At 43.1% G+C, this 27,943-nt stretch overlaps 1 protein-coding gene across 3 annotated transcripts in view; it reads left to right on the forward strand.

Moving 5' to 3' along the window:
* ADAM12 (ADAM metallopeptidase domain 12) overlaps positions 1-27,943 on the forward strand; it is a 374,618-nt gene that overhangs the window by 219,695 nt on the left and 126,980 nt on the right. For all 3 annotated transcript variants that reach the window (XM_021944084.2, XM_031652575.1, XM_031652576.1), the window contains one exon: positions 9,558-9,636. In XM_021944084.2, the coding sequence (XP_021799776.2) occupies positions 9,558-9,636 (79 nt within the window). The remainder of the gene's footprint in view (positions 1-9,557; positions 9,637-27,943) is intronic.

Genomic DNA, 27,943 nt, shown 5'->3' on the forward strand with positions numbered 1-27,943 from the left:
GGATGTCGCAGTGAGCTGTGAGCCAGAATCGTACCACTCCACTCCAGCCTGGGTGACAGAGAGAGACTCAGTCTCAAAAAAAAACCCCAAAACTTTTTAAAAAGTGAATGCCACAAGGCCTACAACGTGCAGGCAAACAATGAACAGGGACAGGAGGAAGGTGGCAAGATGATGAGGGCAAGGCATTGAGGGTGGCGGTGGCGATGCTTGGCTTTAGTTCTCCAAGCCGAGAACCCAGACCATGAGTTATTTACCAGGCTGTGATACGTTTTACCATAAAAAAGAAGCATAAATATTTGCAAAGGCAAAGTTGAGATGTGAGAAATACCAGATGTCTTCGATTCTTCTTTTTCATTTTTCTCCTCTTATTTTATACCTCAGTACACTGGTTTCTGATCTTTTCATAAAATAGTCCAGAAAAGCCAATGATAGCAGCATAAAGACCCAGCCAGTCTAGAGTTTCTGCTGAAAACTAGATTGTTTTCAGAGGATGCAGGGTCCGGTCTGGGTGCATACCATTTGCCCTCCGGATCTTTTCGCTATATTTATTTAGCTCTGATTGAGGAATAGACAGTTTTCATTAAAGAATGTCATTTTAGTAACTTGGAGAATCCTGATCATGATTTTTAATTATGATCTTTATTGGATGCTATGTTTTGTTAAAGCTCTGGCCCTTAGTCTCACATATGAAAGTATTTGTAGCTGTATTTCCACATTCTAAAAAAAGAAATCCATTACCCAAATTTATGTATGGGTGATTTTGTAATTTGTGGAATGATGACATGATAAAGTAAGTCTTCGGCAGAAAACTCAGTTGGATACTTTGTTTTAATACCAAATGGATCTACCAGGAAGAAGAAATCTCTGAAGCCTACATTGCCTGGCATGATTTAATTGCAAAGAGTATCTATACTGCCTGCTGGTGTTAACTGACAAACAAGAACTGTCTTGTGATACTTTGGCATGGCATGAATATGCTGTACGGAATAATTAAACCCTCAAACAATATGTATGGTCTTCAAAGAAATAATAGGAAAAAGTTGACATGTCATCAATAAGTGTTTTCATATTCTAAGTAATTGATGCCAGTCTCTTACTTTTCGTTCCCGGTTGCCCTCATTTAAACAGTTCTGAAATTGATAACATGTTGTCAGCGTTGATCTGGAAGACCAGAGAACATTCAGAATTCTTGAAATAATGAAGGAATGAATGAGATTGTCCTCACCCCATATCCCCTGTGTGATCAGTGTAAGCAATTTGAAGCATATTTCTTTTATTTTTAATTGATCCAATTAGTTTTGATACATTCTATCCAGATTGGTTGCTTTTCTATGATAATATTCAGTTTCTCATTCATTTATTTACGAAGCCCTTCTTCTATGCTAGGCATTGTGCTGGGTTTAGAGGTGTTGTTTCTGCCTCTTAGCTCAACCCAATGTGGGAGGAAGACAAGTAAACAAGAAATAAGGCCGAATAGGGAAAGTCGTGTTTCAGAATCCCGGCAGAACACAAGAGAAAGGCTGATTCACTCCTGGGGTCGGGGAGTTTCTTTCAGCTCTCCCATGCTTTAGAGTGTAACATAACATATGTCATCTTAATGAAATCCATCTCATTCAAACTGTGTGACTAAATTAGATAAGGGTAAAGTTAAAGTCAAGTAATTTCAATATTGATCTGAAAGCAATTTGGAGGTCATGCATGTTTTGATTCAATACTCAAATCATCTCAGAAATGCAAGAAATTTTATCAGGAAGAACTTTACCTGCATAGTAATATTTTCATGCAAATTCTTTTTTTTTTTTTTTTTTTTTTGAGACGGAGTCTCGCTCTGTCGCCCAGGCTGGAGTGCAGTGGCCGGATCTCAGCTCACTGCAAGCTCCGCCTCCCGGGTTTACGCCATTCTCCTGCCTCAGCCTCCCGAGTAGCTGGGACCACAGACGCCCGCCACCTCGCCCGGCTAGTTTTTTGTATTTTTTAGTAGAGACAGGGTTTCACCATGTTAGCCAGGATGGTCTTGATCTCCTGACCTCGATCCGCCCGTCTCGGCCTCCCAAAGTGCTGGGATTACAGGCTTGAGCCACCGCGCCCGGCCTTCATGCAAATTCTAAATAACCATTTTCAGCCAGTATATCCGAAGATTTTGAAATCAGAAAATACAGTATTCAGCCAAAAAGGATGGGAGTCTACTTGTCCTCTCTAAATGAGGGTGGACACCGTATGTCTCCAAACTGTAGATGCCTGGGGTCACCTGCTCCCATAACATGTCCAAGAAAGAGAACAGCTCTCAGCACTGAGCATGGCCGGATTAGGACATTCTTGCACTGCTAGGAAGAAATACCTGAGACTTGGTAATTTATAAAGAGAAAAGGTTTCATTGGCTCACGGTTCTGCAGGCTTTTCAGGAAGCATAGCATCGTTATCTGCTTAGCTTCTGCGGAAGCCTCAGGAAGCTTGCAATCATGGTGAAAGGTACAGTGGAAGCATGTACCTCAACTGAGGAAAGCAGGAGAACCTGAGAGGAAGGGGTGGGAGGAAGAGGTGCCACATGCTTTTAAATGACCCAATCTTGCAAGAACTCATTCTCACAAAGATAGCACCAAGCCATAAAGGATCCGCCCCCACAAGCCAAACACCTCCTACCAGACCCCACCTCTAGCACTGGGGATTACAGTTCAGTGTGAGATTTGAGCGGGGACAAGTATCCAAACTATATCCATGGCTAAGACTGAACTCATGTCTCTTCTCTCATTTATGAGTCACCCATCTCTGTTGACATCACCCAAGAGTCCTCAGTCTGTCATGCAGTTCCTGATTCTGGGCCCCTCTGAATTTCCCATCCTGTCGTGTCCTGGCCTGGTGCTCTGTATGGACGCTCACACCAGCCTCTTTGCTAACCTTCCTGCAGCCTGTTTTTTTCTCTTTCCCCTCCAAGTCTCATCCATGTGGCTGTCACTGCCTGTGGCTCTGAAGCTCATGTCTACTGAAGTCCCTTCCGTGTTTGGTGGCTCCGCATAGCACAGGATAAAGTCAGCAGCATTGGGCAGCATGTAGGTTCTGTCCCCAGCCTGCCTGTCTCAGCAGCAGTGGGTCTCCCTGCCTCAGGCCCTGCACCCTGACCACGTGGCATCCACGTCATTTCGCCTCCCCTCTGCGCGTTGCCCGCTAGCATGCTGTTTCTGCACCCCCATGCCTTTGAGGATGCAGTCCCCTCTCGCTGGAATGCTCTCCTCCCCATTTCCCATTCCTCTCTTCACCTTCCCCCGACCAGCCCAGCTCACTCTTCCCCATCTTTCCTGGCTCCTTTGGGCACCCCCTCCGCAGGCTGACTTCTGGTTTGGAAGTCTTTCCTGGGGCTCCTGTGGTGCTTTGGGTATGTCTGTGTCATGGAGCCCTGACTACTCTGGGTCTGTGTCCTTCACCAGTGGGGCCTCCCGGAGCATCTTATTCCCATTGTGCAGCATGCTAGATATTGTTTAAATGAGAGAATATTTAGGTGTCACATGTCATCCCACAACAAATGGCAAATAGCAAAATCAACTCCTGGCACAGTTAAAATGCATTTTATTTCCTGGTATTGAGAGAAACAGAGTACCTTGTTAGATCAGCTAATCTAATAAGCAGAGAAAAAGAATGTTCTCATGAAATTCTGCATTCACCTTCTGTTTTCATTTGCTGACATAAGAGAGTCCATCTAATTGGATTTTCTCTTTGGGGAAATCTGCAGGCTCCAAGGCCATTGCTGTCACATTTCCAATACTGCCATTGTCCATCCACCCCCGCTTAGTTCTCTCCAGGGGCCTTTGACTCCTGGCCCCTTTTAAATTAGACACACATCTTAGAAAACCTCCATCCAGCGCCTTCTCGGTTTCATTCACACTCCCTGGCAAGTCATGGTGCTGGAGAAAGATGTGGGATGTGTATCACCCAGGAAGGAGCGGAGAGCCTGAAGCAAAAGGGGCACTGCCTGCCTCATGCTTCTCAAATTCACTTATTCATTCATATATTCATCTGCTCAACACATATGTATTCAGCACTTAGCACAGCATCTGCAACAAACACTCCGTCAATATTGCTTGACTAACCTGTAAGATCTGCTAGTGCCACACAGCAGTTAAGAGCACAAGTTCTAAAGCAAAACCACCTGGACACTGTCGTGGATGGCATGACCTTGGGCAGGTCACTTGACCCTGCTGTGTCTTGGTTTCCTCTTTTAAATAGGGATAAAAAAATAGTATCCATGGGCCAGATAATATATGGATTAAATGAGATATCAGGGGCTCAGCACAGCACCTGGCCCAGTGTGAGTGTTTAGCAGCTATTAATGCTTCCAGCCAGGAGGAGGTGCACGCTCTCTGCAGGGCTGGAAGTGAGGGACACAGCAATGACCAAGGAGGCCTCCTGTGGCTCACATTCTTGAAGGCAGAGATAAACAAGTAAGGAGATGCGTAAACAAAATAGGAATACCAGACAGAAAACCAAAGGAGGACTGCGATGGGGGCTAATAGTGGTGATGGGGCCACTTTAGATAAGAGATCAGGAAAGGACCCTTTGGGGAGACAACACTGAAACCAAGAGCAGAAGGGTAAAAGGAGCTGGCTACATGAAAAGCCATGTAAAGAATGTTCCAGACACAGGGCACAGCAGGTGCCATGGCCCTCAGAGGGAGAGGGTCTGGAATATTCTAGAACCAACCAGAGACCAGTGTTGGCTAGAGTAGCATGAGCTAGAGGGAAAAAATTGAGTGTGGTGGGAGGGTGGGCCGCATGAGGTTGCACCTCAGAGGCCATGGGGAGGTGTTGGGATTTCATCCCAGGGCCAGCGGGAAGACACTACAGAGCTTTAGCAGGGAGGGCAGCATGATCTCCAAGCAGGACCTGAGGAAGTCAGAGCAGGCAGCAGGGGCACACAAAGCCCTGCAGGGTGGGTTCATTCCCAAGGGTGTGGAGCGCATGACACGTGGAGTCCTGGCTGCGGAAGCAGATTCCTGGAAGGGACAGCTGGGAAGGCGTTCGGGTATCAGGTCACATTGCTTCCCTCCATCTCTCATTCAAACCCTGCATAGGAAACCAAGGAAGCTGCCTGCTTTTCCCGGCTCATAGCGCTGGGGCTGCTCCACAGAAAGCCCATCATCAGTTTGGGGCTTGTTTTTGGAGGGGGGTAGTTGGTGTTTATTTAGGTATTTAGCTATTTAAATGGACACATCATTGCAGGTTGTAGTTAGGCACACCGTGTTGTTTTGAAGGGGATGGTTGAATCTAGCTAATAAACTAATGTATTACCTCCCAGTTACCATTTGTGTGGTGAGCGCACGTAACATCCACTGTCTACATTTTGCGAGACTCTGTTGTACACTGAGCATGAACTCTTGCCGGCTTTCCTCCTGTTCCTGTCTTTCCCTTCCCCTTCCCCTTTCTTGCCTTCGAAATATCTTGAGAAGATATAATATACACAAGTGGTATGACTGCATCCTATCCATAAATCAACATTTCTTTTCCAGACTGTACAAGAAAAACTCGAAAAGGAGCGTATCATTTAGTGCCTCAGCAGCAGTGGGACATGGTCAGGGCTGTGAGCAGAAGCCCCTGTTCCACTCTCTTTCGACAAGAGAAAACATAACACAGGGCTTAAGAACTCTCCAAAGCTCCAAGCATGACGGTGGTGGTATTTCTGCTTAGCTCCGATGACACTTGGATGACGATGAGGAGCAGTGGGTAGTTTTAGGGCTTTGTATTGCTATTCTGAGTCACATTTCAAAACCTTCTAATTAATTTTACTGCTGTTTAACCCTAAAATTACTCTGTCCTCCAGTTTGCTGAGAGTTGTCTATTGAAAGCTCGTTTTCTCTAATCCCCAGCTTTCCTGATGGATTTTCCATCTCCCTCATACGTAAAATGACTGTTCTCCTTGGCCATCTGTCCAAACCAGCTTTCAGTTAAGCCTGGTCAGAAGCCCTCGAATGATGTCTCTTTGTTCTACAAATGTCTGCACCCATCACTCCCCTTAATATTAGGTATTTATATACCTTGTTCATTCAAATAAAATTTCAATATTGTTAAGACCTGAATTGCTAAAATATTAATAAAATATGTGATAAATATAAGTAAAAATACATAGTAAATAATATAAGCAATAATTAATATAACTTAATCTACATTAAATTCTTCCTTTCCTTTCTCTGTAATCTTGAAGCTGGTTAAGTGTGCGCCTTTTTTAAGACTATAGACTATTGAGGCCACTCTGGGTTCTTGCTCAACAGAGAATAGGCTATGTGCATCCTTAGCTGCATCCTCCGTGCTCTGTGCATCCCCCCTCCATGCTCTGTGTATCCCCCTCCATGCTCTGTGCCTCCCCCATGCTCTGTGCCTCCCCCATTCTCTGTGCCTCCCCCATGCTCTGTGCCTCCCCCAATGCTCTGTGCATCCCTGTGCTCTGTGCATCCCCCTGTGCTCTGTGTGCCTCCTGATGTCTGTGCATCCACTCCCCCATGCCATGTCCACCCCTCCATTCCATGTCCATCCACTCCATTCCTCTGTCCATTCTGTCCCTCCATGCTGTGTCTCCCCATGCTCTGTGTCCCCCTCCATGTCTGTACCTCCCCCATTCCATCCATCCTCCCGTCTTTATTGTATTTCCCCGTGCTCTGCACATTGTCCCATGTTGTGTGTATCCCTCTGTGCTCTGCATCCTTCTGCCTGTTCCTCTGCAGCTTCGCCCATGTCCCCTCTCCGCCCCATCCCTCCAGTTATTCCCCTCAAGTCCCATCTCTGGATTTCACATCCTGCCTCTCTGCTTCCCTTTGGAACTGTGCTGTGGAAGATTGGTTCACCTCGCCTGTCCCCTTGACCTGGGCTCACCTGCTGCAGCTCCATTGTCAAGGTCGCCAGACTCCTCCACCCTCCTGGAGCTCTCTACCTGTGACCAAGGACCACCCCTTCTTCACACTCCTCTCTTCAGGGCTCTGTCACCTTCCCACTGCCTTGCCTGCTCTCCCTCCCCTCTTCCTCTCCTTTGCTCCTGACCATGTGACAGGGCTGGGGTGCCCAGTGAATAAGCCTGCCCAGGCAGCCCCTCTGGCAGCTCAGAGGAGGTGAGCTTAGAAGACAGGGGTTTGAGAGCCCAATGCTGCCAAGTAAAGCAACTTTCTCTGGCATGACATGTGCACTGCTGAGGAGAGTGAGGGGCAGCACTCAGGAGGCCCACGTGCCTTTGCCAGGGAGTGTGAGGGCCCGTCTGTGTTTTATGTTTTCCGCACGCTCTCTCAAACACTCGCTGTTAAGTAGACTGCAGCAGAGACCTGCCATCAGGGTCTAACTGATTTAAGCCAGGCGTATCCTCAATATATTGCAATCCATGTAAAACAAGGAGCTGCCTCTCAGTTTTGAACTTGACTGGGAGGGGGTCTAAGGAACTCTGACTGTGTAAGGAAAGTGCTTCTCATCCCTGACATTTGCATCGTTCCCACTTCTTTTCCTTCCCTGCCATACTGATCAGGACTCTGGTTGCAAAACGCAGCTCCAGCCAGCGGAGGCAGAAGAGAGGGACTTAGGAGGAGGAGGAGAGGAGGAGTAGGCCCCGGGGCAGCAGATCCATCTCCCTCTCCCTGCCTTTTGTCCCTGCCTGAGGGTGACAGCTTTGTTCTCTCTGACCAGCATTCTCCTGAAGTAAGGGACCAGGGTGGAGGTGGTGGCCACATCCTCAGAACAAAGAAAGACCTCCTCCCCGGACATCCCAGCTCAACATGCTGTAGGGAAGCTTTGTGATGGGCTTAGCTTGGGTCACGTGTTCATCTCCGGATCAGGTGTGGAGGAACCACCCCCCCCCCAACCCCCACACAGAACCAAATGGTGTGAAGAGTGTTCTCTGAAGACAGGAGAGGGCAGGCAGCACCTTCACCATCCCCAAAGTTCAGTATTTAAAGGAACTCTTGACTCCCTGTTGTCCAGACACAGAAAACCCAGGTTCTGTTTAGAGCCTTTCTGTCTCTTCCACCAGCACAGCTCCCCAGACTCCAGGCCTTTCAGATCCTGACCTTGACATTATCTGCCTGGATTTCCCCTCTCCTTCCACCCACTCCTGGGCCCGGCTGACTCCTGCTCCATCGTTAGGGCGGGGTAGTTGTCGGCTCCCTCTGCAAAGCCTTCCCCTGCAGGAGGCTCCACCCACGGCTCATCCACGCACCCGGAAGTGTTACTGCTGGACGATGTCCAAGTTCTTGGTGTTTTGAACAAAGAATTGGACAAAATGCACAAACAAAACAAGGAAAGAATGAAGCAAACAAAAGCAGAGATTTATTGAAAATGAAATTACGCTCCACAGGGTGTGAGGGGGCCCAAGCATAGGTGCTCAAGAGCCCTGTTACAGAATTTTCTGGGGTTTAAATACCCTCTAGAGGTTTCCATTGGTTACTTGGTGTACACCCTATGTAAATGAAGGGGATGAGGTAAAGTTACAAAGTCATTTAATTGCTGGACTCCCTATGTAAATGGAGAGGATATTTCCTGTCCTAGCTGAAGTGTTTCCATTTGACTTAGTTCTAGAAAGTCAGCATGAATCGACCTCATGTTCCCTGTCTCCAGACCCTGTTCTCCTGCCTCAGAAGGACTCTGTTTCTGTTCGGTGATCTCTCCCTTCACACTGGATTCTGTGTCACCCATCACCCTACCAGCTCGTGGTGTCATCAAGAGCGGGGCTGTTCCTACTTGTCTTTGTATCCCAGCAGCTAGCACCTGGCAGCGGTAGTTACACAGGAAATACTTCCTGTGGTTGTGTTGAGCGGGATAAAATAGTGCGTGTTATGTAAGACATTGGAAAATAATTTAAAACCTAAGTAACCCATGCTTTGCAATCTTTAATGAAGTTCTGGTAGACTGCATACAGTTTTATTAATAGTTAGAATAAACAGGCGTTTTCCTCCTCCTTTCAATTTATCTTAGAAATTCAATATTTCAGGGTGTGCAGAATCATTTTTCCTCACCTCATACATACATCGCTGTTTTTAACATTTCATTGCTGTTCTAATCTCCTCTGTGACATTTCAATATTGTCAGCCGGTTCTCTCACCTGCGGGGGAGCCAGCAGGGGCACTGCAGTGGATCAGAATGATTTTCCCAGTGGGAGGCTCAACCATTGATTCCAGTTGATGGGGCCTGTGACTTCCAGGAGGGAGGTTTTCCCAAATTAGATATCTGCCTGTACTATTCATGGAAGAGTATATGTGTGTGCACATATGTGTACATTTGCAAGTGTGTGCACCCAGGTGTGTGCATGAAGGAATGAAGTGGGAGGAAGGAAGAGAGGAAGGGTTGCACATTGAGTGTGTGGGCTATTGTTCCAAGGACGCATTATCTGACTCTGTTGTCTGAGTCTCCTCTGAATTCTCCCTGGAGAACCTAAACCGGGAAGGCCCTAATGGGAGCCTCCTTGGATTATCCGTTAAAAAAAAAAAAAAAAAAAAAAAAGGAGGTCACAATCTTGCTACCCTGTAGCCGAGATATTCACAACAATATATCAATGTGATTGTGCACTCATCTTTCTGTGGTGTTTTTATTTTTCCACAGAGGTCTCATTGCCAGCAGTTTCACGGAAACCCACTATCTGCAAGATGGTACTGATGTCTCCCTCGCTCGAAATTACACGGTAATTCTGGCACGTTGGGATCACCATAATCTTACACCATTGGATCTGTGCTTAAATTTTGTAGCCATTTTATTCGGAGCAAAATCACATGCCCAGATTCTTAGCTTAGGCCCCAAGAAGTGCTGGTGTGTCCCTTTAGTGGTAGGCATTCCATTGTAACTCCAAAACACCAGCCTTGGCCAGGTATGTGCACAGACAGCCCTTGAGGGAATGGTTTTATGGCAGAGCTGACCTTGAAACCACCTTCCAAGGACTATGGATGCTCATTTGAGCAAATCCTTTTTGGAAAACCTAGCCAGTTAGAGATGGCTTGGAAGGCAGCCATGCCTGGACTGAACTTGGCTACGTTAAATTCTGAGGCACCTTAAAGAACTTTAAAAGAAAACTGATTCTGCTTAACCTATTCTGAATGTATCCACAATGTGGATACGATTCTATACTGTGGGTGTTACTGTAACATGACATTTATCACCTCTCAGGCAGTGTTCCTGGTATTTGAACTTTTAGCTTTGTCCTGGACAAAATGCTCACTTTATTTGTTGCTTTAACAGATGTTTACTGTGTACTCGCTGTGATCTGTCCCACATGTGAATATGGGGTTTCAGAGAGAATAGGGCAGAGTCACTGCCCTGTGGGAAGAAGGAAAGTTACTTGTTTTAAAGAGCTATGGGTATTTATTTGAAAAAGGATGAGCTAGAGGCAGGCTTTACCCTTATCCCTTATCATTGAAGCTTGTCAAATAGCCATTACTGTCTGCAGTGATTCCTCCCTTCTCTGCGTGACGCCAACACTTTTCTTTATCACTTGTTTGACACTTGGCACTTACAAGCTGATACCTGCAGCCTTCCAGGAACTTGGTGGAATGAGCTGCTATAGCTCTCCCAGCCCAAAGAAAACACGTGGAAACCCTGGATAAAATATAAACATTTAAGATTTTTGCTAATGCCTGGTCAAGCTCAAAAGAAAGTCAGCAAATCCCCAAGAGGCAGAAACAAAGAGGGGATGTTGTTCCTGAGCCCTGGCTGGTGAGTTGGGGCTCACCGAAGGGCAATTCAAAGACCCAGAGGGCTATTCAAGACCCAGCAAGAGGGCCTGGTGCTTGGGTTTGGGAAAAGAGAAGTAACCGCCTACAACTGAGAGTCGCACAAAAGCCAGATCCCCAGGAGAGCTGCTTTCCTCTGTGAAAATGAGACAAAAAGAACTCTTCCAATCCAGGGATGGGGGCTGGGAGGAAGAATTGTTTGCCAGGTGTCTTGGATTGAAAAATGATTTCATAAAAAATGAAGACATTGAAACCCCAGTTAGTCTCATGTGTGGATGTTGGGAATAGTCTGGGCCTGTGTCCAAATTTTTAATACCAGCGTAGGAATGGAATTCCCAGTCAAGATATTGACCTCAAAACTGGTCCCACATCAGTGAAACTCCCATGGGCCCAGGCCTAAGCCAACCCAAAATAGTTCTGTAGGAATATTTCTATAACCCAGATAACATGAGACACCCTCATGGAAGAAAAAGTAATAAAAATATTAAAGATGAGCCCCAAATCAAAATTATAAGCCACACAATGCAAAAAGACATTGTACGCAAGCATCAGTAGACAAGAGAAACAAAAATTAGGACCTCTGAGAACATAAGAGATAATAGAAAAATCAAAGAAGAAAAATTAAAAGAATAGAATGGGTCTAATAGAAATTCCACAATGAAAACACATAAAATTTTAAAACACACACAGGAAGGAAGCCGTGTTTAATCAGAATGTGATGAGCCTGTCCCTGAATTGAGGAAAGACATGAGTCTTGAGGAAAATCCACCAAGTCAAGCAGGAGGAATAACTAAACTAAACACACTCCAAGACAGCTTATGATGAACATGCGGAACACCAAAGATGAACTCTTGAAACCACTTGAGGCAAAAGAGAGATTTGTACAAAATAATGACAACTAAACCAACAACAAACTTTTCATTAGTAACTATGCAATTAAAACTTGAGAACTAAGGGAAAATTTTTGTCAGTCTCAATCCTATATTCATTAATTATTTTATAAGAATAAAAATGAAATAGACATGTTCATACAAAGATGAGAGAATTTACTACCCTCAGATTCCAACGAAGGTATCTACCAAAGGATAACTAACAAAGAATAGCTCAGTAGGAAGGAAATTGATCAGCAGCAGCAAGGACAGGAAGTCAGAGGCACTACTAAGCAAAATAATGCATGTGAATAAATTTAAATAAGCTTCTTAAAATGACTGTTACAACAGTGACCAAATTTGGGTGGTTTAAAACCAGATGAGCTAATAGATTTAAAATGGTTTAAGAATTTGTATTGTGCTAGAGAATAATAGACATGCTGATTAACTTTAGATTTTGATAAGAGCGTGACCTGCAATTTTAAGTATAACTATTTAAAGAATAGAAAATCATAAAATAGTAAGATAAAAATGAGTCCACATATTAATCTCATTATATGTAAATAGATGGAATCTCTTTGTGAAAATGAAAACAGATAATCTGCATAGAATTTAAAATAAAATCCAGCTGCATCATTTTTACAAGATTCACACCCAAAATATAAAATGGCTGTGAAAACAAAGAAAAGGAATGGAAAAAGATATTGTAGACAAATCTTAATCCAAAAAAAAAAAAAAAGCTGCTGTAGTGGTAACATCAGAGAAGCTAGACCTTAAGGCAAAAATGACATGAATAGGGATAATAGGGTTATTCTGTAATGATAAAAGGAGCAATTTAGAAGGGTAGTAAAAGAATTTTGAAACTGTATATGCTAGCAAAATTGTCTCAAAATATATAAAACAATAAATGACAGAATCCAGGTATAACTTTTAATCTAATTATATAGATTCATCTAGAACTAAGCTTTAGCCCAGCTCCTAATGAAAGGATTTTTTAAAATCTGAAACAAAACAAAAAACCATTAAAGATTAGACATTATTGACTAAAGCTTTTTTGGTTCCTAGAAGGTTACCAAAAAAACTTTCAATACAGACAACATGTTGCAATTTTTCCTCAAAAGAAAAGTCTCTAATTGTAAAGTTGATAAGCTTAATTTATAAAGCAAGTCACTGAAAATGTCTGGACACATTCACAGAGTGGGAGATTTAAATATACCTCTCTCAGAAATGAAGATTTTTTAAATGAGCAGAAATTAATGAAAAGAAAGACCCCCCCCCAAAAAAAAACTCAAGAGAGAAGATAAATTAAACCAAAAGCTGGTGCTTTGAAAATATTCATAAAATGGACAAAACATTTACAAAATTAATCAAGAAAGAAAGAATTCCTAAGTAAATAATATTAAGAATGCAAAGAGGGATATAAGTATTGTTATTCAGAGATTTTTTAAATCACAAGAATGTTGTGAACAATACTAACCATTTTCTTAAAAATGTAAAATTGTTAACACTGGTTCAAGGTGAAAGAAGAAAATTTAAATATAACTATGTGAAGAAATTAAATTTTTAATAGTATTTTTAATATTTACTTACAAAAATAAGATCAGACTCACATGATTTAACCAGTGAGTTTTAGCTAACGTATAAGAGACAAATAGTTCCTGAGAAAAAAAGAATAATTTATTTAAAGGAGGGGGTGGAAGGAGCTACTAAAACAAGAAAAAGAGCATGCACAGAATGAATCCTACAGACTAGTTTCAATTATGGACATAGTTGCAAAAATCCTAAGTAAACTTTACAAACCCTATCCAGTGCATATTTTTAAAATACTTTCTGACCAAATTATACTTAACTGAAGAATGCAAGGATAGTTCAATATTAGTATATCTGCTAAGGTAATTCAATCCATTAATATCTTCAGATTAAAAGTATTATAACTGATAGTATTTCTTCTATGATAACCTATACTGTTTCTTACAGAGACTATAATAGCTTTTGTGAGTGGGGAATGCTATCTATCCCTTTCCTACCCCCATAGAGCCTCACATAGCATCTTGCATATACTAGATTTTTAATAAAATTATCCATCTAGCATTGCATTGTCTTAGGTGATGCCATGTAAAATTGATTTCTTCATCTATTCACTCAGCAAACATTTATTCAGCACCTCCTGTTTGCAGACACTGTTAGGCTGTGGGGAGATAGGCTGACTAAAATATATTCCTCAGCATATAAATTCTACTGGAGAGGCACAGAGCACTTTAAAGACATTTAAAAAACATGTTTTAATATAATTACTATAATAGGAGAAGTGTACAAAATACCATTGTGGTATTTTAACTGTGGCTGATTTTAATTCTTTGGAGGCCATTTCACTAAGGAAGTAACATTAATCTGGGTCTTTAAAAGTGGGCAAAGAAGAACAGCATGATGGGGATGAAACCTTTCAATACTAAAGAGTTTCAATTTTACCTATTGAGAATTGGGAGCCATAGGAAGTTCTCATGCAGCAGAATGGCCTGTTCAGTTCAGAAAGGGTCTCTGACAACAGAATGGAAGAAAGATGGGTAGGAATATTGGTAGACAGAAGATGGGAAGATTTCTTATGGGTCCATTGTAGTTAGTGAAAATTTTGCCTACAGAAGTGGGCCTTGGAATGGTCAGCAACTGGCCAGAGTCAAGAGTGCTTGGGAAGTCAAAGGAGACAGGATCAAGGGATAGGGGGTAGTGGAGGTGTCATCAGTGGGACTTTCCCTTCCACTTAAGCCGTTGGATGGGCAATTTGTTTCTCACTGGTACCATTAAGGAGCAATTGTTGGTTGGAAGGCAGAGGAGATGAGTCTTGGTTTGTCAGTGTTGTGTTTGTCATAGGACAGCCAAGTAAAGGTGTTCTGTAGGCAGATGGATATATAAGAACCTAGAGTACAGAGAAAGATGGAGTCCTAAAGTAAAGATCTGTGGATCAACCTCATATATAAGTGATACGCAGGGTCATGAGTTCATATTTGACATTTTTGTTCTCTTTTACCCCACTAAGATCTCACTTAAAATATGTTTTCAGACTCAGCACTAAGGCTGTCTCCACAGTGTAAATTGTTATTTCAGAAAGAAACAGAAAAGAGAGATCTTAGAAATACCACAATAGGCTCCAGTTTTCCAAACGGCCACAATCTATGACGGTGAACAGTGCTTGTCTAATACGGACATCTCTAGAACGTGTAAAATATGCTTCCAAAGTTATTTGAATACTTTTGTACATTCTGTTTCAATCTCCCATACTACTTTTCTTTTTCTTAGGCATTTGTATTAGTCGGGGTTCTCTAGAGGGATAAAACTAATAGGATAGATGTATATATGAAGGGGAGTTTATTAAGGAGTACTGACTCACACGATCACAGGATAAGGCCTCACAATCGGCCATCTGCAGGCTGAGGAGTAAGGAAGCCAGTCCAAATCCCAAAACCTCAAAAGTATGAAAGCCTATGGTGCAGCCTTCAGTCTGTGGCTGAAGGCCCAAGAGCCCCTGGCAAACCACTGGTGTAGGTCCAAGGGTCCAAAAGCTGAAGAACTTGAAGTCCGATGTTTAAGGGCAGGAAACATTCAGCACAGGAGAAAGGTGAAGGCCAGAAGACTCAGCCACTCTAGTCCTTCCACATTCCTCTGCCTGCTTTAATCTAGCCATGCTGGCAGCTGATTAGATGGTGCCCACCCATTGAGGATGGGTAGGCCTCTCCCTGTCCACTGACTCAAATGTTGATCTCCTTTGGCAACACCCTCACAGACACACCCAGGAATAATACTTTGCATCCTTCAATCAAGTTGATACTCAATGTTCACTATCACAGTACTTTTTCCCCTTTTTTCTCACTTGGGAGGAAAAATGCAGTAAGTGAGAAGGTGAAGAAACAGAGGACTAGAGAAACAGAGGTTCAGCAGCTGCCAGATCTGTTTGGGATTTGGATTGCAAAAGCTGAAGGCTACATATCCAGGCATCTTATTAAACAGCCCTGATGGAAGGGCTCCAGGATATTGATAGTGGTTGTCTCCATGTGGTGCGGGACTCTGTGCTTTTCTGGGTTCTCTGATTCACGTGTGCACAGGAGCAGGGGCTCACATTTTTCCTCTCCTCTTTTTCCATGTGGTGACTGTGTGAAAGGGTGAATGTCTGCTCCATTCCCCTCCTCTTCCCCTAGTCCTCCCCATGGAACTGTCTCTTTACAGGGAAGAGGGTGGGAGGAGACAGGCCCTGAAAATTCCTGGTCCCTGCTAACTGGGGAGTGGCTGCAGCCCCTGTGTTGGGCAGCCCTTGAAGTCAGTAATGGGTGAGACTTGCCCCTCCCTCCCTCCATGGTGTCCTCTAGGCAGCAGCATTCCTCATCTCCACCTTCCCCAAGATGGGTCCTGAGGCTTTGGCTGGGAAGAAGGGGAAAGAGGTTGAGGTGTGGGGAGGACGGAAATTGGAAATTGCAGGAAGCCTCTCTACTGTCTAGGCCTAAACTAGTATCCTCTCCAGAATATACCAGAAGCCTCTTTTTTTGGTAGTCATTAAGCTGATGCTGTATTTTGATCTTCATCTGACTCTGTGGATCATCTCCACTAGGGGAAGCAACTGAAAGATAGATTAATTGGCACCCCCAAATCTCCAGAAGCATCAAGCACATGTTGCTTTTATAATTAGAAAAATGGTGACTTTTCTTTTAACCCAGTCGTTCCCTTTCCTCATTCCTCTGAATGCCTTTCCAAGCAGTCAGCCTTGTTACAGTAAAGATGGGGAGTGAACAATGTTGTTCACTAAGTAAAACCCGCAGCCCAGAACAGCTGGTCCTTCCAGCAGGAGGCCCTTAAGGAGGGTCCGAGGCCTTGTATTGTTTTTCGTGGTGAGGACCCAGATGCAGATTTTAGGGTTTTGTTTTTATTGAATCAGGCTGGAAAACAAAAAGAAATTTGCTGACTCATCTCCTTATCTGCTAAAGTCAGCACACAGTGAATTTTCCTAAATTTAAAATTATATATAAAATAAGAACCACTTTTTGGTGGCTATAGCGTATAGTGCTATTTTTTTTTTTTTTTTTTTTTAAATATCTCAACAATTGGTATAAGCTGGTTGACTCAGAAGAGTGGCTGATTTTAATTTTGGAGTTAATCACATCTTTTTTCTCAACTGTCCTGACAGGATAAAATATTTGTGGCTTTATCCTTTGCTGACCACATCTAAGGGGAGATTGTGTTTTATACTGTTACTTTTAATAAGGCCTGTGGGAGACTATCCGCGTGACATTTCTGCTGTTTACATGCCAAAAGACAGCTCTGGGAAAGGCTGGCAGAGGCCCCCAGAAAAGCTAGATGCTGTCAGTGCTTTGGAGGGAATACATTCGTCTGTTACATGCATGTTGTCAACCAAGCACCATGACCTGTTCACGTGCCCCCTTACACTGAGAACACAGCAGGGATTAAAAACAGACAAGGGAACCCATGGGTGGGGGGAGGCTAGAAGAAGAAGACTGCCCTTATCCTGGTAATCACAAACATAATTAACATCTGGGCTAAGTGCACCAGAGGAAAGGCCACGGGGCCCTAATCTGGTCTGAGGGATCATGGAAGGCTTTACAGGGAAAGGAACATGTGAACCAACAGCTGGAGGCTGAGAAGGCATGAACCAGGGGACAGGAGGAGAAACATTCTGGGCTGCTGCTGAGTTTTACCTGGGGTGTCAGGTGAGGGGAAGGAAGTGTTTAAAAGCTAATGAAAGTCAGAGCGTATAGGACCTGAAGACCATGGTGACAGCCTTGGTTGTGATAAACATTAGGAGACCACTAAAAGGCCTTCCCGAAGGCATGTCATGACTATGTTTGGGCTTTGAAAAGCACCCCGTGGCTCCAGCATGAAATTGTAGTCAGAGCGAACAGGAGGGGAGGGGGAGGGTCCCCTGCCCTGTCAGGGTCAGGCAGGGGCCTCTTGTGGAAGAGCCTGAAGCCCAGGTGAGAGGAGATGGCAGCAGAGGCCAGGTGCATGGAATGAAAGGAAGAAAAAAATGTCTCACCCCTGGACGTGATCAGGACCCAAAAAAGTTTCATTCGTGGTATATGTTTCTCACTGGAAAAAATATAGAGCATTTGCTTTGATAGTGTCAAAGGAGACCAGCTGAGATGAACTGAGCCTGGACCATCAGGTGAGGATAGAATCTAATATTTTGGCCAAAAGTGTTGTTTGGGTGACATCCCATTCATTTCCATGGCAACTACTGATTGTCAGAAAGGGATAGTATCTTCTACAACTGGCTTGGACTAAACACATCAGGGCGATGAATGTCAGGAGTTAACCACAGTTCATTACGGTTAGAGAGCATCTAACAGCGATGAAAAGATAATTCTGGAGGGAAGGGGAAAGTCAGAGATCATGCACATCTCATAAGTGTATCAAGTGTAAGTGCTGTTGCGGGTGGGCAGTGGCTATCTGGGCCAGCAGCATCGGAGTAAGAAGAATTTACCAAGACAGTTGTAGCTAAAGAAAGGGAGATTTATTAGAGATTGTAGGAAAATACATTGCAAAGGAGCAATGGGCAGGCCAGCAAGAGAGGAGATGACTGCAAGGAGACAAAGGCTTGCTGGAGATTTTATAGGATGGTGCTTCTGCAGTGTGCTGAAGAGAGCTTTGTGCAATATTGATAACACCAAGGTTGCATTGAACTAACTTGCAATTTTCTATCAGCTGGGGGTCTGGTGATACCTGTGCGCAGGAAGATTGTGAGTTATGTGCACAGGAGGGATACGTGTATTGGACCATGAAGAAAGGCAGACTTATAGTTTATCTGCTTCTTCATTTTGCTTTCCCCCAATCCTGTTAGTCTGACTCCCCCTACCTAACTAGGACTCCACAAGCCAGGCCCATCATCATATTCTTAAAACATCATTGAGAATGGATTGAATTTCCCTGCTGTTGCTGTATTCCACACATACCTAACTCACCAGTTCTCCCTGCTTGCCTCTCCCTCACAGGCTGCTCTGCTGTCCCACTGGCTGAGGCACTCAACACCAGTGCCTTCTCTCCCTTGGGTCTTCACCCAGGTCCTGTGGTGACTCCTACCTCCATAGCACATTCCACACCCTTTCCTGTCCACCGTCACATGGCTGCACCAGCTCAGGCCCGCCCTCCCTCACAGCTGCAAGATGTTTTAGCCGCCTGACTTTTTCTCCCCACTCCCAATCTCACCTAGCTTTAATCCAGACCCCACTCCTGCCTGAATGATCCTTCTAAAACATCTTTCTATTTATGTCACAAGATTGCATTTACATTTTGATCCTCCCAAATCATCAGCAGCTTCCTCCAATGCCTCCTCAATCAAATTCAAATTTCTTAGGCCAGTATCATCTTCCACAATGGTGACAGCCCCTACCTTTTCACGCATGTGTGTGTTTATTCAGTTATTCATTCATCCACTTATTCAACAAATGTTTACTGAGTGTCCATTGCGGTAGCCAACATTGAGTAAATATCGACAATAGGCAAGACACTGTGCACAGGACTTTTTATATATTCTGTTGTTTGATCTTCACCAAAGATTAATTTTTTCTATCTTTATACCCAGATGAGAATACTGAGACCTCGAGGGGTTAAATAACTAGGCCACACCTGCAGTTAATAAGGATTCAAACCCAAATAGTCTGACTCTAGAATCTGAGCTCCTAGTCTGAGGCCATCCTACCCAGAATGAGCCTGATCTTGTCTGATCTTGGAAGCTAAGCAGGGTCAGGCCTGGGTAGCTCTTGGATGGGAGAGTCTCAGCTCCTGTATGCTGTGCTACACGCCTCCAGTTCACTTGGAACAAAACACTGAGTCTCGGTTATACGTTTCTGGCTATGGTGTTTGTTGTAATGGAATTAGTCTATAAAACTACAATGGGGTGGATTGGGGAAAGGGGTGGCATTCATTTACAATGAGAGACACCTAGAGAATGCTCTTGGGGGAGAGCAGAGTATGTTCAGCTGAACCAAAGTCCTGGAATATGAGGAGAGGAGAGGCCAGAACAGGCCTCTGGAGATTCACTAAGTGCATCACTCCAAGGCCCAACTGAACTCAGACCAGTAAACATCCTTACTCTGTGGCAAGTCTGCGGAAGGGAGGATGCAGCCCCTGTCCTCAGGGAACATACACTCTAACAACATATGACATGATGTGCCCATAACAGAGATGCTTTGGGAGTCAAACAATGCAAGGGGCAAACCCATGTTCCCAGAGGAACTCACTGTTTTAGTGACTTTTCTTCCATAAAATTGTCAGGAAAGGGCAGGCGCTAAGATAGACCCTCTGTCTGGAGACAGTATACACCACGGTTAGGATCACAAGCCAGAGTCTGACCACCCAGGTTCAAATCCCAGCTCAAGCACTTAATCAGCTGTGGGATGTGACAATGAAACAGACACCGAGCCTGGTACGCAGTCAGGGCTTTAGAGAAGTGAGCCAGCCATGGCCACTGCTATGCCAGTGATCATTTCACAGCACTTCTTCCCCATGCTGTACCATGTGTTCCTTCTGAAATCCCTTGTAGATTCTGAGAACAGATGAGAAGCTGGGATGCGGCTGAGAGTAAGGTAGATGAACATGCTGATAACTGAGTTGTTCAGGCTTGTGTGTCTCCATTAAATTGCAAATGGCCCCATAGGTCTTCTGACCCCTGCCCCTGCTAACCCTTTCATGTGCATTTTCACACAATATCCAAGAAGATTTGCAGTTGGGAGTTAGAGCCAAGTGACAGGGTATAAGCAAATAACCCTCCCTTCTCTCTAATGGGTCAGTTTCTCTCATGCACATCCATTCATTCATTCATTCATTCATTCAACAAAAATACACTGAGCAATGGGTCAGTGTAGAGGAAATAGCAGGTGGAAAATAGAGCTTACAGCAGAGTGGGTTTAAAATATTTATGTTCATATTCCAGATTTGTAATAATGCCTTACATTTTATGAATTGCATCCCCATGTCATGTTCATTTGATCTACAAAGCTCTGGACAACTAAGTGCCTGTCCCATTACACAGATTAAAAACTGAGACTCCAAGACTCAACCCCAAGATTTCCAATTCTGGATGGATCTAGTGGTCTCACTATTGCAGACGTGCTGTTCCCAGGCTCAGTTTGCCTGGAGATCTCAAAGACTGTGAACGTGATTTTGTAAGTGTTTGTTCTGTCTGCAGAATTGTAGCACAGCAAAATGATTTCAGGGGCCCCTGAGGTTAGTTCTTTATAGTCTTTTAACCAGACATGGTTCTTGTTATGGACATGGGAGCAGAGATCCTTGGAGGATGGGTGTGGTGACTTATTGCTTCATGATCCTGTCCTGCACACTCTCAGGACTAAGTGTAATGTAGCCCAGTTATAGAAACACACAGAACTGCAAAGTCACTTTTTCTTTGCTCAGATGCATTGTCACCTTGTTTTATTCTCAAGCAAACATATAGTATGTTGGGGCTTGCGTGCAAGGGAACAAGGACCTGACTGCAGTCATGCTGAAATGCAGGCTGGCAACAGACATGCATGTACATACACACACCCAGAAACACACATACACACAAACCCATATACACACAATGCATATACACATACATACCCACACGCACACATATACACACATGCACACCCATATATGCACATACATATACACATATGCACACCATATACACACATACATACACACACACACACTCCCATATACATACACACACGCACATATACACAAATATACACATGTGTCCACATATACACACATGCATACCCATATACACACATACGTATACACACATGCACACTCATATCCACACATATACACACATGCACACCATATTCACACACATATACACACATACACACCATATTCACACACATATACACACATGCACCCTATACACATACACACATGCACACCATACACTGCATATACACACATACACACCATATACACACATGCATATTCACACATGCACACCATATACACACATACACACATGCACACCATATACACATGCACACCCATATGCACACATGCATATATATACATGCACACCCACACAACCCATATACATACACATCCATGCACATGCACACACACAAATATACATACATGCCCACGTATATACACATACACACCTGTAGACACACATACACCCATACACATGTACACTTACCTACCCTTGGACCCCTCCTATTTATGGGCTTTTCTCTGAGTTTGGAAATGACTTCACTTTCTTATGATGCCGTGAGTGACACTGTAATGAGGCTCCACAGTACTCAGGAAAAGCATTCCACCCATGTGTGGATTTTAGGTGATAACTTTTTGTTGGGAACAGGCCCCCCCAAAATCTGGCCATATCCTGGCCCCAAAACTGACCATAAAGAAAATGTCTCCTGCACTATGACATGTTTGTGATGGCCACGACACCCATGCTGGAAGGTTGTGGGTTTACCGGAATGAGGGCAAGGAACCCAGGGCGGGAAAACCACTTAAAGGCATTCTTAAACCATAAACAATAGCATGAGGGATCTGTGCCTTAAGGACATGCTCCTGCTGCAGATAACTAGTCCAACCCATCCCTTTATTTCAACCCATCCCTTTGTTTCCCATAAGGAATACTTTTAGTTAATCTATAATCTGTAGAAACAATGCTTATCACGGGCTTGCTGTCAGTAAATACATGGGTAAATCTCTGTTCAGGGCTCTCAGCTCTGAAGGCTGTGAGACTCCTGATTTCCCACTCCACACCTCTATATTTCTGTGTATGTGTCTTTAATTCCTCTAGTGCCACTGGGTTAGGGTCTCCCCAACTGAACTGGTCCCGGCCGCTTTTCTTTTCTAAAAGAGAGAGAAACTCATGTTTCTGACTGCCAGGTATGGAGGGAAGCATCTGGCCTGGAGTTGAGAGGCCTGGATTTTAGTTCTTGCCCTACCATTAACCAGCTCTGTGACCTTTGATGGTTATTTAGGCCTTGGTTTCCCATCTATTCAGGGAAGGGACTGGCTAAAAGAGAAAGGTTGGCCTTAGATGCCCCAAGGCTTCCTTCTGGCTAGAACATTGTGTGATTCAAGCACTAAATCAAGATAGTTTGGCACATTCCATATGGCAAGGAGTCTGGAAAGACCCTACAAAGTTCCCCTAAAGAAAGCATTCAGAATAATTTTCATTTGGCATACTCCCTAACAGACTTTGTCTGGTAGCATTCCTTTCTAATCGCAAGGTCAAGCCATCTTTGTTACCACTTAAGCATATAAAATGCCTTTCCTTCTAGTCCACTGAGAGTTGGGTAACCGACGTTTGATTTTACTTCCCACATGGCGTAGAGTTGAGGGCTACCAATTTTCAAGTTCAAGAGTTCTTATTCCATCTTCCTCTTACCCACCATTATATTTGATTGATAGTATTAAACAGAAGGAAAAGTTGTTCTACTGGAGTGGGAAAATGCATTCGGTTAAGTAGTAAGTATATAAAATACATGGTTAGAGGTTTTTTGAAAAGGAAAAGATGTAATTTTGTGGTTATGCATGTTTGGGGCTCTTTTTCTGCGTTGTGTTTTGTTGGTAGAAATAGAATGTCTTGGATCAGCAGAACTAGGCAAAGACGGCCTGGCCTAGTGGGACCACGTCTTGTTCGGCAGTGTCTTTAGAGACATAAGACAATGTCTTTAGAGACAAAGAGGCTATACAGTTTGGCGCCCTTGAGGCAATCAGAGAGAGGAACAGAGATGCAGTGTTGGAAGGTCTGCAGAGGACTGTGGCCACAGCTGGCTGGTAAGGGCCATGTGGTGATCAACAGGTCAGGGGACCCTGGGGCGCCAGACCCTCTTAGGCATGATGGCTCCCTGCTAGGTCTCTTTCTGGTGTGCATATTCAGACCCAGCAAACCCAGTGTTGTGAACCCACAAGGCCTGGTTGGTGCCCACCTTTTAGCATCAGTGCACTCAGAGGTGCGCCCTTGGGCAGGGCACACACTCACCTGGAGATTGTCTCGAGCGGCCACTGCTGGCCACTAGTGGTGATGTAGCCTGTACTCTCTCTCTGCGTTTGTCACTAAGAGGGTCACCCCCCACCCCCAGGGGTTGAAGACTGCATCTCCTCCACTCCCCATAATCAAATTTCCCAACCAACCACGTGATGCATGGTGTAACAACCATGTTTTGCTGAGTTGTGAGATTATCTGTGTGTTGACTTATGTTATAAAAACTAAATCACATTTGTTTAAACATTTAATGAGACATATTGAAAAAAATTAAATTTCATGAAATTGTCATTGCCTTGGAAAATCTAGAATTTGGAGTTCTAATAATTATGATCAGTAATCTAAGAAGTTAATCAGTGTCAGGAATGAACAATGGACTTGTTAGTCAACTGTCTGAAGGTGATACAAAAGTGATGTTAAAGCTGGAAATCAGTTGTTAACTCTACTAATGACTGAGATTGTTTACCTTAAGCAACAGTTTATGAGAGCTAAAATCCACCCCCCTCCTCCTTCATAAGCAATACTTCAGCTGAGTTGTTGAACTGGAAATTAATTTGATACTAATTTGTTCTAAGCTCATGCTTTAACGAGCTTATATATCTGTGTATTTAATTTGAAAGTACATTTAATAAATAATCTATTAAAATAAATTGAGATTGAGTGTAAATGAGCTTGAAATTTCAGAGGTCAGTAATTAAAATCATTGTCACCATTTGGTTTTCAATTTTTTAACCAGTGTTTAGCTACTTAGAGCAGCATTTCACGTTCCTCTAAAATGGAGGAAATTCTGTAATGTATGTGACCCCAAAGATCTGTGACAGTCAAAACCCAGTGATTCTGGTTACCTTGAGCAGCCGAAATCCTAACAGCAGCTGCCAACCTTTCACTTTCTGCATCGTCTTCCGCTTTGATGCCTGCCATGTGCCCAGGGCTAAAATCCCTACCAGTGAAGCCCAGCCTGGGAGGGTACTAGGATCCCCCTGATGCCCCAGAGCATTATGATCCAATTATATAACACCCTCATAGTAAGAGAATTATCATGCTTCCCCTACAACCCAACTAAGAGTTATCTAGAGTGAGAGGACCCTGGAGCCATTCAAAATATATGTCACGTAGAAGCTAAGTGGGTGAACTGGTAGCAAGGTTTTTGCCTTCCCCGATGGCCTGGGTGGAAGCCTGATGCATCCTTTCCTAAGCCACATGCTTATTGAAGATGGCAGGTTCTCTGGGGGAGGAACAGGACACCGTGAGAGCTACGCTCCTGCACCTGAATCTTCCAGCCCAGCAGAACTAACCCCACCCCTGAATGCCACTCCCCACCCCCAGCGCCCACTATCTTTGCACATGCTTTCCCTCTGTAGGCAAGTCCTCTCCTGCCATGGCCCCTGCACGCCTAGCCATTTCACTCTTCAGTGTTGCATGAAGGATCCATAAAGAAGCCCACGGTACTTTCATTGTTTCCAATTTATATAATCAGCAACATAGAAAAAAGATACACTACAAACTGATAAACTGATAGGATGGTGTGGCAAAAGTGCCCAATATAAGACCAACTCGCAAAATCAAAAGCTTCCTTCCCATGAAAAATAATTGTATGTAAGACAAAATAGGAAAAAAAGATCCTATTTATGATAGCAGCAAATCTGTACAATATCTATGCATAAGCTTAACGAAAGTTTTCCAATAGCCACATGGAAAAAAAAATCTAAAACTAGACTAAAGGACATAAAAATGACCTTGTTAAAAGGAGAGGCCTGCTTACCATGTACAGAATAGAAAAACTGCTTATTGTGAAAATATAAGTTCTTCCCAAACTGACCTATACTTCAGTGTAATACAAACTGAGATCTCAATGGATTATTGTGTAGCTTAAAATTGGATTCTTTAATTCATCTGAAGAGAAAATGGGGAATGATAACCAAGAAACTTTTGAGAAAAGGATGGTACCAAAAGAAAACAATTTGGAGAAAGTCACTAAGACAATTCAATAGAAAAAAGAGTAGGTGTTTCAACAAATGGTTCTGGAACAACTAGCTGTCCACATGCCGAAGAATGAAGTTGGACTTGTACTTCAAGCTACATACAAAAATTAATTCAAGATGGTTAAAGATCTAAATATAATAGCTAAACCCATACAACTCTTTAAAAAACATATACGTGTAGATTTTTATGACCTTAGGTTAAGTAATGGTTTCTTAGATACGGCACCAGAAGCATAAGCAGCCAAAGAAAAAAATAGATAAGACCTCATCAAATAAAAAACTTTGAGCTTCAAAAGATACAATCAAGAAAGTAAAAGGGGCCAGTCCTGATGGCTCACGCCTGTAATCCCAGCACTTTGGGAGGCTGAGGCAGGCAGATCACTTGACATTGGTAGTTCAAGACCAGCCTGGCCAGTATGGTGAAACTCCGTCGCTACAAAAAAATACAAAAAGTAGCTGGGTGTGATGGCATGTGCCTGTAATCCCAGCTATTCCAGTGGCTGAGGCAGGAGAATCACTTGAACCTGGGACACAGAGGTTGCAATGAGCCGAGATCACACCACTGTACTCCAGCCTAGGTGACAGAGCAAGGTTCTGTCTCAAAAAAAATAAAATTAAAATTAAAAAAAGAAAGTAATAGGACAACTCACAAAATGGGAGAAAGTATCTATAAGTCTTGTATCTAATAAGGGTCTAGTGCTGAAAATATATTAAGAACTCTTCCAACTCAACAATAAAAACACCAAAATCCAATTTACAAATAAGCGAAGGATTTAAGTAGACATTTCTTCAAAGAAGGTATAAAAATGGACAACAAGCACATGAAAAGATGCCCAACATCGTTAGTGATTAAGAAAATTAAAACAAAAACCACATTGAAATACCACTTTATATCCACTAGGATGGCTATAATGGAAAAGATAAACAACAACAAGTGTTGGTGAGTATGTGGGGAAATTAGAGCCCTCATCTAATGTTCACAGGAATGTAAAAGGGTTCAGCTCCTTGACAGAACAGTTTGGCAGTACTTTAAAAAGTTAAACATTGAGTTTCCATATAAACAGCAACTTTACTTTTAGACCCATATGTCTACTCATAGTACATATCCAAGAGAACTGAAAACACATCCTTACAAAAATGTGTACACATGTGTTCATAGTAACGTTACTCATAATAGTCAAAAAGTAGAAACAACTCATGTGCTCATCAATTGGATGAGCAAAATATGTTTTCATCCACACGGTAGAAGGTGATTCAGCCATAGAAAAGGAATGACATTCTAATGCATGCCTCAGTATGAATGAACTTGAAAACACCATGCTTAAGTGAAAGAAGCCAGTCACAAAAGGCACTTATTGTATGATTCCATTTCTATAAAATAACAGAACAGGCAAGTCCATAGAGATAGAAAGCAGGTTAATGGTTGCCAGAGATGGAGGAGCAGGGAATGGGAAGTGACTGCTAATGAATATGAGGTTTCTTTCTGAGGTGACAGAAAGGTTTTAGAATCAATTAGTGGTGATGAGTATATAATATTGTGAATATACAACAAAACTCACTGATTATATATGCTTTTAAAAGGTGAGTTTTATGGCATGTGAATTTCATCTTAATTTTAAAGGACGACGTACTCTATCTGATATCAAAATAGAGTATAGAGCAATAGTCATTGGAACAGTGTGGAATTGGCACAGAAACAGACAAATGGATGTCTGTTTCAGTGGGCTAGCACAAAGAGTACAAAAGTGGTGCCACAAACATATTGTGGGCCTTTGATATATGCCAAGGTAGCATGTCACATCACGGAGAAAAGGAAAAATGGCAGCAAAGCACAGCTGCCTCTCATTTGTAGGGGAAAGTTAGCATTGAACCTCACACTCCCACAAAAATTAATTCCAGATGGATTAAAGAGCTAATTATAAGACTATAAAGATAGAAGAAAATAAAGAAGGACGTATTTGTGATCCTGAAAACAGCCACCTTGAGCTATACAAAAAATGCATGAAGAGAGAGACAAATGCATTTAAATGGATATACATCGGAAACTCTGAACAAAAAATATCATAAGCAAAGTTAAAAGACATTTCCCATGTAATAACAGGCAGAGTGTTAATATCCTGAGTATATAAAGAACTTCTAAAATTAATATGAAAAAGCTCAACAGAATAATAAATGTCCCTGCAACCCCTTAACCCCATCACCCTCCTTTCATCGCCTTTTAGGTGATCTGAGAATTTTGTCATCTACGTCGAGACCAGGAGATAATCTTAGCCCCTTTCCCGTGGTGGTGTCTGGTTTTCTTCATTACTCAATTGCATCTGGTGCTTTTTCTTAGCAAAGTCAAGGTGGGTTTTGTTGGGCAGAACAAATGGACACCAAGCTCTGCCCTGGAGAAAGTGCATGACTGTTGTCATATGTGAAGGAGCCGTGTACA

The sequence above is a fragment of the Papio anubis genome, chromosome 11 (assembly GCF_008728515.1).
Source record: "Papio anubis isolate 15944 chromosome 11, Panubis1.0, whole genome shotgun sequence".
NCBI classification, from domain to species: domain Eukaryota; kingdom Metazoa; phylum Chordata; class Mammalia; order Primates; family Cercopithecidae; genus Papio; species Papio anubis.